The following is a 16,957-nucleotide window of genomic DNA, read 5'->3' as shown; positions in this document are numbered from 1 at the left end:
CTTAACACTGCTTTAAACTACTAAGGTTTCACCTTTGATTTCATTGGCAGTCTGTATACTGAAGGATTGTACCTTGTGAACTGCCAAGATTTGATATTTTACGTTAATAGAATCAGCAGAGCTAACTAAATCACTTTTACAGAAGTAATTTTTGGCAAGAAACCCACATATCCATATTTTGGCCACTTCAGAGTTTCATTCAGTTTAAAATAAATAAATTCATGAGGAAAAACACCTTAGGTTTCATGATTCACCTGCTTTTGAAGCCTTGTTTTGGCTTCAAACAAGGCATATTTATCATGTCTTCAAAAATCACAACCAATGAAACAAAGGCAATATTTTTATTTCAGAGGGTCAAATATATTTTTGATGACAATAAAAACATGAGTAGTATGTTATGTAGTATTTTACTTGTACATTGAGTAGTATAATAATGTAATTTATGTCAATGTTCATGTATTCATTTTATATAAATATATCTCTATGTCTGTGTGCATGTGTTCATGTGTATGTATGCTGTGTGTGTAAATTAAGAGATGTTCAAAATGAGCATTCTAATTTTTGGAGTTCTGGTTTTTGATATTTGTGTTTAGTAAATATAAAATCCTTTTTCTAGTCCAGCTTTTCATTTAAAGAGCAAAGCCTGTTGTGAGTTAATAGAAGCTCATGAGATTTCTTAAAGCCTAAGAAGGACTCATGTCATGGGCAGAGGGACACGGACGGAGACACACAAGAACCTGTCTCAGTGTTGTCCCAGCCCTGGCAGCAAAGCATGATGCCATCCAAAGCTAAGCCTGGCAAGGCTGTTCTATCAGTTCAGTTGAACACTGCGCAGACAAAACCACCTTGCTTTCTTCTGCTCTCCTCAAAGGGCTGGTAACATCAGTTTAAGCATCTTTTCTTGGGAGAAGCAGTATCCAATGAAATTTTAAACCAAATGCAGCCACATTCAGGCCCTGCCTGAATCCTTTAAAGGATTTTTTTTTCCATGGTCATCGCCTTTCCCACCTGGCTGGGGAGAATCAGCTGCCATCCGCAGGGAGCACCTCATGGAGATGACCACTTGTATGATTCAGACCAGAGTTTCCTTCATCCCTCTCCACTGACCTGACTGTCTCAGTAGACATTACTATTTTCCAGCTGAGGCAGCAAGAGCTTGCCTGTGGATGCAGCCATATCAGCACACAAGTGTATTTTGTCTTCTTTCCCCAGGGAAAGTAGATTTATGGATTATTTTAAAATTACATTTGTGACTGACATTAAAGTTGACCGAAACATTCAAGGTATGACTTAATAATATTCATTTGAATACTGAGTTATATGGTTCAAGTATATATTTAGCTGAAATACTATTACAGACATAAAATGCTAGTTAATGTCAGTGTAAGAGCTATGCTGTCTTGTTTTTTAATTTTTTTTTATTTTTTTTAGTTAGCAGTGCATTGCTTTCTACAATATACTGCTGCCTACTTGTCTGTGATTTTTATCTATGAAATTTTATTTTCTGATGACAAATGTTATCTTTATTCTTGTTAAAGATGAATAAAGCAGTGAATTCTGAAGTCATTTTTTATTAATATGACTTACATAGGTTTCACCAGTCTACTCATCATGAATCATGTATTACTGGTAGCATCTGCATTAGCTGTTACACATGTAAGTTTAATAGGAACTATAAGTTTAAAATGGATGGCTACTATTTGACCTAAACAAATATTATTTTGTACCTGATGACAGCAGGCTACAGCAACCACTGCACGTACCTGAGTGAAGAATAAGCACAGGGCTGTTTCAGCTATTTTCCTGGTTAACAAATGAAACAAAAGCTAAGAGAAATACATGCTGGAAGAGCCATCATTTCCATTTTACTGACTCTATATGGTAATGTAAAGTGGATAGTTAGAGTTTTTTTTACAGTAGACCCAGCACAGAAAAGGCCAAAAAGCCATAAGATCCAATCCTTATTCTATCACCTTCATGCATAGCCTTAAACATTCCCTTAGCTTTGTCAGCAGCCAGTTTTCCCAAAGGACTGCCAGCAGGAGACAGTAGGAAACACCTCAGAACTATCTAAGTAGATTCACAAGCAAACTTCATCCTCATCATTGCAACACCTTATTTTCTAAGACCCTGCAGTTTAGGGGAATCCAAATCCCACATTAAATACCTGCTCATAATACACAGGACACATCACTTGGTGCAAAATTCATTGATCTGTACACTAAATTGATGGAAAACCAAGAGACGGAGTTTCCACTTAAGTGTACAAAGTATGTGCTGGATGTGCTAGAGATTACAAGATTACAGTCCCTTCAGAGCCTTTGTAAGTATTTTATTGCAAGCAATCATTAAAATTGAAATTAATTAACATTAAAGTTAGGGAAAATGAGAGTCACAGATGAGGAGCAGGAGCAGAACTCTCCTGGAGCTGAAATATCCTCATTCAAAGCACACAGTGGAAAAGAGACCCCTGAGCATGGAACAGCCACTGCCTTGCATGGACAATGCAGTGTGCAGCCTCTGCACCCTGTGGCAAGTGCTTGCACTCAGCAGCAGAGGGAAGCAACAGGCAAAACTATTGTGGGATGTTCACAGGTTGTGTGAAACAGTCATGATACTTCCCCTGCTGCAGTGCTGGGTAAGCCAAGCAGAAAAGCTAAAATAGCTATGGCATATTGACAGCTATAACTTAGGAAAAATAAAACCTTCGAAGTTTGGATAAAACCTTCGGCAGAGATTCAGAGTTTTTACTTAAAAGCTCTGTGCCAAAAATGACAATTATGTTCTTAAAGTTACTTGTAAATTTATTCCTTCACCTGCTTAAGGTTTAATCATTGTAACACCACTCTCATTTTTTATAAATGTAGCTGTAGGATAAAAGGTAGTACCTAGGCATATATTGCGTAGCATATATTACATTGACAGGTCTGAGGCTCCATGGTGAATTTTTAATGAGAAATTAACAGCTTTTGCAGGAAAAACCTTTCCCCCAAATGGTAAAATGAATCAAATACTGCAAATTAGGACTTTTATCAGATTATGCATAATAATAATTATTAATGAGGTGAAAAAGAAAAACAAACCTATGTTTCACACAGTAAATTACAGTTCATAAAAGAGAAGGAGTAGAAATTATGAAAATACTCTTCAGAATGTAACTGGCTACGAGTTGCAAAATGAAGTTGCAATCCTGCAGGAAACCAGTATTTCAGAATTGTGTTTCTGTGTGAATCATGTAAAATGAAATATCCTGACTTCATAAGAATGGAACTTTCCACTCCCTCCTTCTTGCAAATTTCATTAAATTAGTAGTTTTTTTTTTTTTTTTTTTTTTTTTTAAGCAGAAAACATCCTAAAATGCTTAATCAGATCCAGTGTAGAGCAATGCCAGTACTAATTGTATGAAAATAAACAGCATGTATCTTGTGACAGACAAAGAAAACTGAAAGGCATGAGTGTGCATTACATTACTGAGTGCACCAAAAATACTTAAATTCCATTTTCAAATATTTAAAGTAAAAACAATGTCAGCATCCACTACCACTATTATTTTAGCTTAGTGAAATTTGCCCATGTTGTTAGAAGGTGATATAATTCCTTAGAGAAATATTTAACTTTGAAGACTCCTCTCCTGATAATAATTCCTGATAACAAAATTTAATTATGGGTGTAAAAAAATATATATATATATATAAATATGCTACTTCTCTTTCCATAATTTAGTTGCACAAGACACCGCAGCAACAAATATCTGTCAAAAATTCCTGCATTTCATATATTTATAAAATTATTAATTTTCCTATTCACTGATACGACCACATTTTTTCCAGCTGGCCTTATGAGCTGCTAATGTCTCTGAATGAGATATGAAAATGATGTTATACTTCCAAGCTCTGCCCATAAAAGCAATCCAAATCATTCCCAGTAGTACGATGTACTTACTGATTGATGGTGTGTGCTCTTCCCTTTTAATGCCATGGCACCAACACTGGTGCTGCTGTATCTGTGTGACACTGGTAGCTGTGGGAGCTCTGAGTAGCTGCCAAATTGGGGGAAAATCCCCCGTTCATCAAACACTCACTCAAACAGACCTACAGCCTGAAACAGGCCACCAAAAATCCCCTACAGAGAAACCCTTCTTGTGTTCCCCCCCTCACTCAGGGCTCAATGGGTGGCTGGAGGCAGCCCGCCTCCTTGCTGAGGTCCAGCTGCCCCATCAAGAAAGCCAACTTGAAGCCCTCTGGCAGCACTACTGGAGACTGCATGACATCAGAGAAGACAAATGTCAGACAATCTCTCATCCAACATGCTGCGAAGACAGAGCAGGGAAAGGGTATTACAGACTCCCCATCTACTCCTTTTAAACTTTGGTAGCTTCAGAATACAAATATTATGCAGCAAAGGAAGAGAGCATGAGAGTACCTCTGTCAGGAGCTTTGTTAGGAGGTGTATCAGCTTCGGCTCACGTTTCCATCCAGGCCACCCGAACATCTCCATGCCCTGTTGTTCCTTGGCTCCTGAAGGCAGACTGCAATGCCTCCCTGGAGGGGGGAAGCCCACCCACTACAGACACCTTCCAGCCTGCCTGCAGCCATCACCACAGACACGTACAGTTTTGTTTCCTCTTTGCTCTTTGATGGCCGCTTTCATAACCATTAAAGACATCTCTGGCTTGTTTTTGAATTGCAGTCTAAGACGAGAATGATAGACACAAAGAAATGGCACTGGCCTGGCAAACCCTGCTTGACAGCTGGTTTGCAGGACTTCCAAACAGACTGCAATATTGCTTTGGAGTGCTTTCATTGAGCTGTTAAGCTGAGGCATGGAGAGGACAAGAACAGTATAAGCACTATAAAAAATGATGGCAGGAAAAGCTTTTTTAGTTAGCGATTTTTACATAACTTCTGTTTTTAGACGGTTAGCTTAAAACACTGTTCTCTTCTGCCTTGTGGAAAATAAAGATGCTCTTTCCTATGTGTGGGTGGCCCAACAGTGGAACATCATTTTGTTACAGGAGATGAAAATGTCGACAGCTGCAAGCTTTCCTCCTTTTGTTTATTGTTATTATATTGATCTAAATTTTTTTTCTGAATGGAACAGAGACCCAAAGCTTCTTTGGTGTAATTCATATATGCAACTTGTAATTTATCTCCTGATATTTTCTGTATGTACAGAAATGTATGTATTTTCTGTATGTAAAGATAAATTGTACATATGATATAAACATACCTTCCTCTTTGTTGCTTATGCTTGTAATGGTATTATTTAGATTTACATACTTTGACTTGTTGGGAAGATTGATTGTTGGCAGACTGACAAGGTCTGGATAGCTGACAGGTTGGAGCATTTATTAATGTTCTTGCTTTGTGCAGAAATAGTTTGGCTCCATGGTAGAAAGATCCCCTCAAACATGGAGACTGGGAAATTAATTATTAAGAAGGATGTTACGAAAACATATGTCAATACTGTTCAATATGTGGCTGGAAGGTAATTGAAAAAATTATGTAGACTCTGACTTAAAAGGATAGGAAGTCTCATGAATACACACTGTAATTCCTGATAACACAGCTTAACTGCTGAACATGTCTCCCTCTGGAAAAAGGCCAAGCCAAGTCTGTAAGGCATGGTTTAAGCATGGTGGAGACTGTTGGGGTACTTTAATTGTTTTTTACTTCTTTCCTATAATACTTGTACTTCAGCTGTTGGAGCCGATGTTTCACTGAAGCATTTCAGTGAAATGCAATGAAGCATTTCCTAGTCAGAAAGTATTTAATATGCCCCTAACTTTATATTGCATGAACTGCTCCACATAATCATCTTCCTGAGAAGTGCACAAAAAAGCTGATCATTGTGTTCATTTACATGCATTTGTTACAGATCTTCTGCTTATAGCTTCTATGATGCTTGGATTTCTTTACTACAGTCTTTTAAAGCATATTTTAGTTTTTAATTTTTTTTCTTTATGTGCCCTATCTGATATTAACTACACATTTCCTGATTGAAATGAGAATTAAAGAAGATTTTTGTAATCCAGCCCAGGGTAGAAATGCAATCCAGTTCTTTCTCTCCCAGATAGATGTAGAACTGAATCGATATCTATATCTAATCTCAAATAAAATTTGAAAGGTGATACTAATTTTGGCTGCATTGTTTTCAGCTCGTTTTGACCAATGCTTTTTTTTTTCTTTTTGTAGCCTCAAAACACCAATAAATACATCTTAAATCTAATCTAAACTCAAATGGATTTTTGAGAGCCACCCAGAGAATTCTGGCAGTCTTTCCCACTTCTAAGGAGCTGAAAATGGAAGATTTTATCTTACAGAAAAATTAAGTAGTTCCAGAAGACTGAGGCATACCTTTCCCCAGGAGCCTCATCGTGGTTTCAATGCACTTTTATACATCCCATCTATACGGGTTTCTGTGTACAAACCAGCAGAAGTCTGCTCTTAACCTTCTGTCTGCTGGACACCTCCGTTTATGGATGATGTAGAGAGATGCAGGGAGGTCAAAAGGCACCTCTTTTTCTATTGTACCAATTTCACATGAGGAATAGTAGTCTAGAACAGCTTCTTCTCACACTCTCTCAAACTTAACATATCTTTACAATCTTCCCAGGAAATCATCTTTCCACAGTCTTGACTGCCATCTACTATTTCATCATGGGACTCAGGGAAAGGAATGGATTTTCTGCATAGTCATTCTATTTTGTGTTTCAATTGGATTGGTTTTACTCTGGTTACTTGAAAAAATTCCAAATAGCCCTGTGAGAATCTGGGATATACTTATAGAAAGCATCTTTCTAAGTGTGCAAGAGATTATATGCATAAAAAGAACAGCTAATAGCCAGCAATTTAGCATATTGTTCTGATTTTGCTAGCTTTACCACTGTTTTCACAGGATACTGGCTTTGAAAGCATTACCATAGTAAACAGTAGGAATACCTGTTACCGGAAATACAGTCTGAAGGTATTTCTCCTGCTTGCTTCTCTGTGACAAATGTAGGATTAGGTGTTTCTTTAAGTTAGCAAGCCTGGGAAAGGAACACATCAGTGTGCATGCAGTACATTTGGTCTGATATAATTACTTTTTGTTAATGCTATGAATTTGTTTTGTTTAATTTTTTATATAGTCTTCAGTCCTGCAAACATTCAAGCACATGAACAACAGACTCCTAACTTCAATCAAGTTACAACAGGGAATAAGGTATTCAGGCATGTGCAACATCTGTTTGCAGAATTAAAGTCATTCATCTCCTGGGTCTTCCTAGGCAATTATAGGTTGGACACATGTATATGGACTATAGGATTCATGCAATATGTTTTTTTTTTGTTTTTTTTTTTGTTTTTTTTTTTTTTAACCTAAGATAAGGAAACAAATTTTTAGAAATCAGAGGGCAATCTAACAGCTAATGCAGCAGTTCCTGCAGGAAGTTTATCAGCTCCAAACAAACACCCTGTAGATGAAACTACGCTTCATCAAAATTAAGGGTATCCAAAGGTATTAAGGATTTCTGAGACTGCCATCTTTCAAGACCACTATTTACCTAATGAACTATCTTGAAAAGAACATAATGAATTCTTTGATATTTACTAATTCCATTAACAATCATCTGAACTAAAGACACTCCATGTTAACATCTGGATAACAAGATGTTAACATCTTTAGCAAACTATGTCACATTTGAACCTAAATTCCTCTCATATTATCTCGCATATTTTTCTACGTCATAAGTTGTGCACATTTCCAGCAGTAAATATGTATTTCAGTTTTTTGCTTTGTTTAAGAACTTTAAAACCTTCAAATTATATTAATATTTATATTTCATAAAGATTGGATATTCACACTGCTTGGAACAGACTCTACTTTCCAAACATTTTTCTTGATTTTGCCTAGTGATGCAAAAGAGTTCAAGAGAGGAATAAAAAGTATTTATCACTTTTGTTACTTATGACTTCAAAGCATAATTTCTAAAAGAGCACTTGGGAAAATATGGTATTATTTAATGATCTTTCATTGTTTCTTACCTGTCTGTGAGTACCCCATGCTACTGAACATGTTACTTATTTGGACAAAGATTTATTTCCATACTCTTAATGATTTCTTTTACTGCCCCCAATCAACACTTATATCACATGATGGACTTAAGAAATCATTGTGAGCTCTGTCAGAAGAGTTAATGAACTGAATTTAATGTGCTAAAATAACATAAAAAGAGAAGAGTTTTCTGAATGCTTCTGAAAGTTGTTTTTAGTATACAGTCATTAATGTGTTAAGGCATGTACAAAAATACATTAAAGGATCAGGAATATATTCCTGCAGGTACTTAGAACCTAATAAATAATGAATGCAATGATTAACTACATGGGCAGAAGTACAGCACATTGCTATGAAAAAGGCTACATACAACCCAGCCTTTGGATGGGTGTGCACCATTGTTTTTAATATATAAAAACACTTGAACAGACTCAGTTGTATGTGAAGAGAAAACAAAAGTAAGAGGGCTTGAATTAACATTGTATTTTCACATGAAACATTTAGATATTGCCAGGTGGAAGGACAGCAGAACAAGGTGAGCAGAGCACAATGGCACCATTCAATGCTGTTTAAGCAGCCAGAGAGGTTTGTGCAGGTCTAGAGAGCTGAAATAGGACCACCACCAGGGCTTCTCCCTGGGCTGTGGTGACCCTCCCCGAGTCCCAGGCTGTGCATGCTGGGCATGAGGATCAAACAGTTCCAGTGGGTCGTATTGGTCGTGCATGTCCTCCATGGGCCGGCGGAGAAGCTTGTTAGGCCAAACCTCAACAGGTCGCAAGACAAAGTCAACTCTCCCAGCCCGTTTCATCTTGGTGGGAAGGGTGACCCTCTTCATCACCTTGCTGTATCCCGCAGCTTGGGCACTGATTATGTATGTTCCTGGAGGCAAGAGTCGCCAGTAGTCACCATCGGCAGCTTTGGAAAGGCAAATTCACAAGAAGACAGTTTAGTTGGTCTTTCTTTCTGTATAGATGCATACTCATGTATACATGCATCCAAGGACAACACAAACATTTAGGGGACAGGTTTTTAAAAGAGTCTTAGAATAAGGTCAACTCAAACTTTGAAAAAGACTCAGCCTGTGAAAATCTGACCATTGGAGCTAAAGGAGTAAAACTCGTGTACAAACTTTCAGCAACTGCTCTGCCTGTATAAAAAGGAAGTGAAGCTTTCCTTCTTACTGCTTTCCCAGGGGCACAAGGAATAACTCCAAAGAAATCAAATGAATGAAAAACTACGTGAAACTTAAGAAAGTGAAAGCAGAATCCAAGCTGCAATATATATATATATATAGCATGTCTAAAGAGCTAAGAAATCCCTTTTTTTATTATATTACATTCTATTACTTTGCAGACATTATAGCACATAAGACTGTGGAGTCAAAGCTGCAGCTGGTATAAATTTCCATTAGTGTAAAATGGGTGTAAATTTCCTCCAGCTGAAGGTTAGAGCCTGCAGGCAAAAAGCAAGGAGTTTTAAAACACAATATTTATTCTCCATTTTATATTTCCTTTATTTTGAATGTTAATTTTCTTAACTTAGTTAATGTTGTATTAATGTTTATTTTATTTTATTTTATTTTTTCCATCATGGAACTTCTCAGTCTTTTTTTGACACTGAAGTTAAAAGACATTTTAATCATATGACATTCTTAACCCCACCTAACACAAGAACAAATTCTCCTTTTTCCTTCAATGTAAACACATTTTTTATTCAATTCTTAATTCTTTAAATGTCGATTGCCATGGACAATGTCCAATGGAAAGCCATTGTCTGGGAAGAAGTTTGAAAGAGACCCTAATTCATGCCAGAGTCTCCCACCAGCCTCAAAAATCTGCATCATCTCCAGTATTGTATCCCCTCTAATGTTAAGTTAAAAAAAAAAGAAAGAAAAAAAAAAAAAAAAAAAAAAAAGCTGGAAAGCATTCACTACATTATAAGTTATTCTGGCTTTCCAAATTGATTCAACAACTACCATTAGAGTAAAATGTTACCATTCACGTCTTCTGTTTTGTGCTACTATGGCCTACCATATTCTCACTAAAGTCAGTAATAAAATGGGAGCATTGGTTCTAGTGAGAGCTCAGAACTTTGCAGCTGCACATGGCTCAATACATGTTTTTCAGCTGGTGACAGTGACCATAATTCAACATTCTAGCTGGCCTTTTGGTTGGTTGGTTTTTGGTTTTGGTATAAATATTGTTCACAAATTGCATATATTTATATATATATATTTTTTTAATGTTTGTTTGTTTGTTTTCATGAACAAAAGAGGTTGCTTGCCCTTCAATCACTACAGTCATTCCAGTTGTTAAAATCAGTGTTTTACACCTCAAGTTCACAATATTTCTACTAAGTAATTTAATCTGCTCTGTGAGTACAAGATGGACAGAGTAGACTTTTCCCCCCAGAAGGGCTATTGATCTATTCCCCCAAGCATGAAATATGTATGTCAAGGTGGATTTCTGAATTTTTCTAATACATGGGGTCTTTGATGGCTGGCTGACAGCTTCAGGTGATTTTTTTTTAACTGCAAGGACTGAGTCATCCCAGAGACATCACAGGCTTAACAACCAGTTTGATGTCTTCTCTCCTGCTTTTCTAGAAATAAACCCACAGATGAGCCCTGAATTCTCCATTAAGGTGAAATTTCCATCACATATGACAAGACTTTGTGGGTTCACTTCTCAACACTTTCACTCTGCAGCAGGAAAAAGCTGGAACAAAAAATATTACCTGTGGTGACATCATGCTGGATGCCCCTGACTGAAATGCGAGCATTTTTAATTGGATTTCCAAATTTATCAGACACAATTCCTTTTATTCCCCGATGAACCTGGCAAGGCAAAGCAAAGCAAAGTTAGATGGGAGCCATTTGTTATATTACTACCTCCTAATATTCTACAAGAAAACCATGTAGAGAGGAAAAAACTTTCAACAGATTTGGTGCAAGAGATTTGGAACCTACAGAGGTTCTTGGGTGCTAACACGCCTTCAGATCACATTCTCTGTTTTGGGCACTACATAGTAACAGTAACATCTCGGAGGTAACTGAGGAAAATAGCTAACTGAATGAGTGCTTTCTTGGGTATGTGGTCGTGCATTGCATTGAGGGTCCTTTTGCACAAATCAGTAGCATCTCATTCTTCTGTACCTAACACATCACCTAACAGTAACAGTAACAGAACAGTAACAATACCTAAAGACTGTTTCTAATTGCCTGCCATAGATCCAGAACCAGAAAGAAATGAAAAGTTAAGTCTGTAAAAACAATCTGATGCACACAGTGAAAAGATGTCATTGGTGCTATGAGCAGAGTCAAATCAGGATGAAGTAAATGGCCATTTTTGAGTACATGGCCATTTACTCAAAGTGCAGCATTAAAATTTGTGTGAAATAAATCAAAATCATGCATAATTATTAGCTTTCAGACAATACTATACTTACATACAATCCTTAATGCCATATTTTAAATCACTTTCAATAAACATTTATGAACACAAATCGATATATAACAATATAGTTATGAATCTGTTCATATTCTTATTTAATATCAGTGAATATGAATAGTTCAGAGAAATCTTTAGCTACTCATCAACTCCATGTTGCCTACACATCACTACATGTCAGAATGTCATGATAGAAATACGTACATGTATAATATCCTTTTTCTCTTGTCTACATGCAAAAAACTCAGTTGTTTGAGCCAATGAGAAATGTGTTTGGTGACAAACTAATGTGAATTCTGTCAAACAAAGAGGTGCTCAAACAGCTCATTCTATTTGAAGCTCAACAAAACAAAACCAGAAAAACAAATCAAAACAAAACATTAGAATACTTAAAGATTTTTTTTTCAGCTTTCCAAAATGAAAATATTTTATATTGGAAGTTTTATGTGAACTTTTTAAATGAAAAGTAATTCCATTTCAGTTTTTCCCATGAACTACTAAGGTTTTTTTTTCTCTTCCTCTTATTTTGCCTTCTCCATTTCCTTTGTCACAGAAGATTGCAAAAGAAGAACAAAGAATGAAAACAATGGAAAAAAAATGGTGGAAAATACAGATGTTTAAAAGTAAGCAGTAAAATACCTAACTTTACAGTAATTCTTAATATAAAGCTTTGAAATTATTCAGTATGATCCAATGACGTCAGGTTTTTATTCAAGGTGAGACTGTGTTGTCATTGCTCTTGTTAAATAGCTATTCTGTATTGAGTGGAGCTATTCATTGGAGGATTTAGGAACAACTCAGTCTAAGGACTTCAAAACTGTCCCTTAAGAACTATTATGATGAAGCACTGCAATTTGCTTTTCAGCATTGCACTTGAGGATTTATCATATGGATAGTGGGTATATCTGGTCAGAAGAGTCATCTCAGAGACAAATTTAATTTACAGTGTAGACATACTCAAAGTAGTATGACCTCATCCAACTTCAATAATAATTTCACAATTAGAACATGAGGGGATAAAAATGACAAAACTGAAATTTCTTTAATGTTGTTGATTTGTTTTGCTTTAAATACACTATTTTTGTTTTTGTCTCAAACCTGCGCCACATAAGTTTGGGAGATTGTTTTGGTACCACTAGCAATAGGGAGAAGAGATCAACGTTTATGAAAATGAATACTACTTCTGCGTGTTAAGCCAAGTAGATTTGTACACACACCAAGCAGCCTGGTATATATCAGAATAAGAAAAGTTTGAATTGGTTATGGCAGACTTAATCCTTATCGGGAGTAATTCAGTCATCCTTATCTACAAAGTTGTTTTGCTTACTGTCCTGCATTTACTCAAAAAGCTTTTCCAGCACAGACTTCTCCAGTATCTCACACTATAAAAATCTTTACATCTTGAAGACTTCAAGTGCAATATATATGGATTTAACCCAGCTCCATTTGGATTCTCTAAAACTCATTTTCATCAGACAGCTGTAAAATGAAATGAGTTTGGTGGTCTGTACTGTAGACTTTATTGAATGATGATACTTACCACAAGTAGCAAGAGGTTGCTTAGAAAGGCCATAAAAACACTCCTAACAATTTTAAATTACTGCATACTCTATCAAAATAAGGCATGGCAGAAAGCTAATCTACTAATGGCTGAGAGAAAGATGAGCAACTTCTGCTTCTGTGTTCACTTACTTATTGTCAGTGAGGTATTTGCTTTTGCTGAGCTCAAACTTATTATTAAAATAATATTACTATAAAATAGGTTGGTTTAATGCTTACAGGCATACAGTTGTCTCTTTAGAAGATAAGACCTCCAATCATTTTAAATATCAAGAAATTGAGGTGGAAAGTGAGTAAACAACATTTCTAGTAAGATAACTATAACCTCCCCATTGCAACCAAATCTTCATCTCCTGCTCTTGTACAGTGGGTTTAAGTCCAGGAACATGGAAAATGAAAATGGAAAAATTCCCAGAGGCTTTCTGGAAAGTATCTCTTGGTTTACTCTCCAAGAGAAAGGATGATTTTTAATTTTCTGAATATATATATTTTTTCTTAGCATTAAATTTCATACAGTTGATTTGTAATATTGCACAAAGTATTTACAAACAATTTCCTTTTGGATTGTTTCTAAATCATTTACAAGTTTCTAAGTCCTTTACAAGTCCTAAGTTCAATCATTCCTGCAAGACAACAAAAACATTATCTGTGTGTCCTGTCAGACAAGCAGAGGCCCCAGAGCTGCAGGTGAAATGTGATGACTGATTCAGTGCTATCTCAGTGATAACTAACAGGTGAAACAGCAAAGAAAGGAATATCAACAAAAACAAAAAGATTTTATTCCAAAAAAGAAAATCCATAAGCACTAAGGTCTGCAAAAGCAGAGCCATACCATCTCCATATAGTTCAGAAGGGCGTCTCTGTTTTCATGCCAGATTGTAAACAGTTCTTCTTCCAAAGGAAACTTTTCGCATCCTACCTCCACAGTAACTTCAAAGCAATTTGTATGAAGGTAATTAAAATCTGCCATACCTACAGGTTTAAAAAGAAAGAGATCATGGAAAACCCATTTAAACCCTAACTGGAATTTTGCTGTTGCAGTTAGTTCAATGTAATGGCCTATGCATATAAATTATTCTACAAATTCAGAATATTACTTGTTTCATCTGTGAATTAACTAATGACTGTGACACTTCTTTCAGGTGAAAAAGCATCATTTTAAGTTATTATTCACCTGACCAAGAAACAGCAATAGAAAGATAAGGATTGGCTAATCACAGTAATTGGATAATCAGCTGTATCAGAGGTGATTGCCAAAGGTCACAAGCAGAGAGATGACCTTTTGCCACTAGTACGTTCAAAACTGTTTCTACACAAAAGACATTGGATATAATTTTCAGAAGAATGTAAGCCTAAGATATTTAAGCCTGATTGTCCCTCATGCCCCAAAGCTTCCTAAATGCCCAGTTTCAACAGAATAATTTGGGGAGCTGCTTGAGTCTAACTGGAAAATATGATTGAAACACTTCTGAAATTTTTATGAACATTAGTAGTTCATCCATGAAATCCTGAATAAAAACAAATACTATTATTAAGGAAATCAAATTAGCAACGTAAGCACAAATTAATGGGATATTAATCTTTCTTGGTTTTTATACTTAAAAATAAATAAATAAATATATTTGAACAACTTGAAAAAAAAAACACACAACTTGCACGAAGCAGAATGCAAGTCTGAAAGATGGAATCAAACTCATGCTGCTAAGGAATGATAGCAATGCATTAAGTATTTATTTAAACTTTTTCTGATTTTAAAACTAGAAGAATCTTGTATATGCAATAATGTATTTGACCATTGGATAGCATAACTTCTATAAGATCTTATCAAGGCTGAATAAGTCCCTTGGTGTCTGAATATAACTGCTACCAACATACATTTGCTACTTAAATCCCTAACAGGTTACTTTTTGCAAGTATTTGACCTAAAATAAATTGATATGAATAAAATTATCCTGCCAAACCCTTGTGTCTCAGAAAAGTCATATAGAGGTTTTACCTCACTTGATATGATGGTAAAGTGGTTTTACCTCCAGTAAAGCTGTACCACTCAGCACCATTTATAATACCTCCGCGTTTTACAAAATTTCCACCACAGCGAAGTTCTGATCGGTCTGAGATGACTGGATGTGCATCTGCATAGGCTTTTGCCAGCATTTTAAACATCTGTAACAGAAGAGGTTGAAATACATTTGGTTTTGAAACAGTAAATATGTTAGCCTTCAGTCACTGTTGCTGCCAGTAAGTCTTGCTGTTGTGAGCCCAGACAATGAGCCACCCTGTGTCTCTGAGGCTGATGAAGGGGGAGAACCTCTGTGCAAGGATATTCCACCAGGAAGGTTTCACATGCCTTATTCTCCAAAGTGCTTCTTTGTAATCCAATGTATTTAGCCAGAAATAACACTGAATACTTCTTGATTTTGTGATACTTGGCTGCAGTGTATCTGGAGCAGAAGTAGAGGGCTTGTTTTGTTGTACTTAAAGTCATGGGTTTCAAAGCCAAAATTAGCTCTCCCATTATGTCCTAGCTGCTGGGTTTTCAGAAACACCTACACCAGCCTCAGCCCCACCAGATCTTTGCATTAGCTGCTGGTGTTTAAAATAGACGGCGTTGATTTGCTTTGCACTTATCTCTCTCGCAGGACAACCTGCCAGTTTGATCTCAATGACAGTCACTTCTTTGTGAGGCAGAAGCCATCCCCCAAAAAGTGAAGGATAGGATGTGGTGATGGAGGATGTCACCACTGATTTCCTAAGAGTGTTAATAATGATGAAGAGCAGATGAGTCACGACCCAGAAAGGAAAACTGATGGGTACATGAAGTGAAGACAGAAGAAAGAGCAGTGATATGAGGAAACCATATCTTTGGATCTGTTTTGTGCCATTTTATTACAAATGTGTTTGCTACAAATTTGAACAGAAATGATCTCCTTTTTTTATTTTATTCAAATCTCATCTACCAAACCTATCACTCCAGATTTCAATATTAAAATGACAGCAATTGTCAGGTGCTACTAGATCAGCTCAGCATCATAGGTTTCATTGCACATTTCTTAAGATAACACGTGCAAGATGTTGGGTGGCTAAAATCCTATTTTTGCAAGTGGCTTAAGATTTTATGCTTGAAGCTGTATGGAGACCAAAATGACTATACATATAATTTTGGTGTAATATTGAGGAATTATTCAATAATCACAAAGTTGGACCAATTATGGGATCAGGTAGCTAAGTAAGAAAAGGTGGAAACAGTGTTATGTAAGTGTAAAGACAGTTTTCTTTTTTTTTTTTTTTTTTTCTATTTTCTCTTTCCCCTGATGAACAGACACATTATGACTTCAAAAAACTCAAATGTTTAGGCATTACATAGATGAATGCAAAGGAGAAAACAGAGGAATCCTTGTGACTTTGAAAGTGTGATGTTCATTTGATAAAATGTGTACATATTGCTATGTTGGCTAGCACTCTGACTCCACTGACTCTCACAATTTGTTTTTTGGGGGACAGAGGGAAGGAAGTGTTTCCATTTGCCAAGGGTAGTAAGGTTTAATTGGTGTGTATCTTTCTGCCCCCATGAACACAAACTTCAATGTAATTTTTTGTGTAACACAAAGCAACAAAAGCCTGCTAGAAAATTCCATCTTCACAAAAGCCAAAAAAAAATTTGAAAGTTCTGTATTAGGAGGTGAACCAGATGCAGGAATGTGAGAGGAAGGACATGGAACAGTTTTGAGACTCTGTGGTCCCAGCAGTTACCAGACCAGGCTGTGATAAAGCTTAAAGAGGCTTGAAATCTGCTGCTGCTAAGAAGATCCCCATGCTACCACACATTCATCAAGAGAGACTGCCACAGTGGAGGTGGCAGCATCCAGGAGCCTTTGCAAGCTGGGCAATCTGGTTTGAATGTACTTTGCAGAATT

The 16,957-nt window shown here is 36.4% G+C and overlaps 1 protein-coding gene across 1 annotated transcript in view; it reads right to left on the bottom strand.

Annotated features, from left to right (window-relative positions):
- Positions 1 to 8,502: 8,502 nt before the first annotated feature.
- CPZ (carboxypeptidase Z) overlaps positions 8,503 to 16,957 on the bottom strand; it is a 32,727-nt gene continuing 24,272 nt past the window's right edge. Inside the window, exons 8-11 of the mRNA XM_005016191.6 lie at positions 15,071 to 15,206; positions 13,876 to 14,015; positions 10,771 to 10,870; positions 8,503 to 8,949 (exon numbers count right to left, since the gene is read on the bottom strand). Of these exons, the coding sequence (XP_005016248.1) occupies positions 8,594 to 8,949; positions 10,771 to 10,870; positions 13,876 to 14,015; positions 15,071 to 15,206 (732 nt within the window). The 3' untranslated portion in view covers positions 8,503 to 8,593. The remainder of the gene's footprint in view (positions 8,950 to 10,770; positions 10,871 to 13,875; positions 14,016 to 15,070; positions 15,207 to 16,957) is intronic.

This window comes from Anas platyrhynchos, chromosome 4, assembly GCF_047663525.1.
Source record: "Anas platyrhynchos isolate ZD024472 breed Pekin duck chromosome 4, IASCAAS_PekinDuck_T2T, whole genome shotgun sequence".
Classification (NCBI taxonomy): Eukaryota; Metazoa; Chordata; class Aves; order Anseriformes; family Anatidae; genus Anas; species Anas platyrhynchos.
The sequence above is the reverse complement of the archived record's forward strand: the minus strand, read 5'-3'. Positions and strand labels throughout refer to the sequence as shown.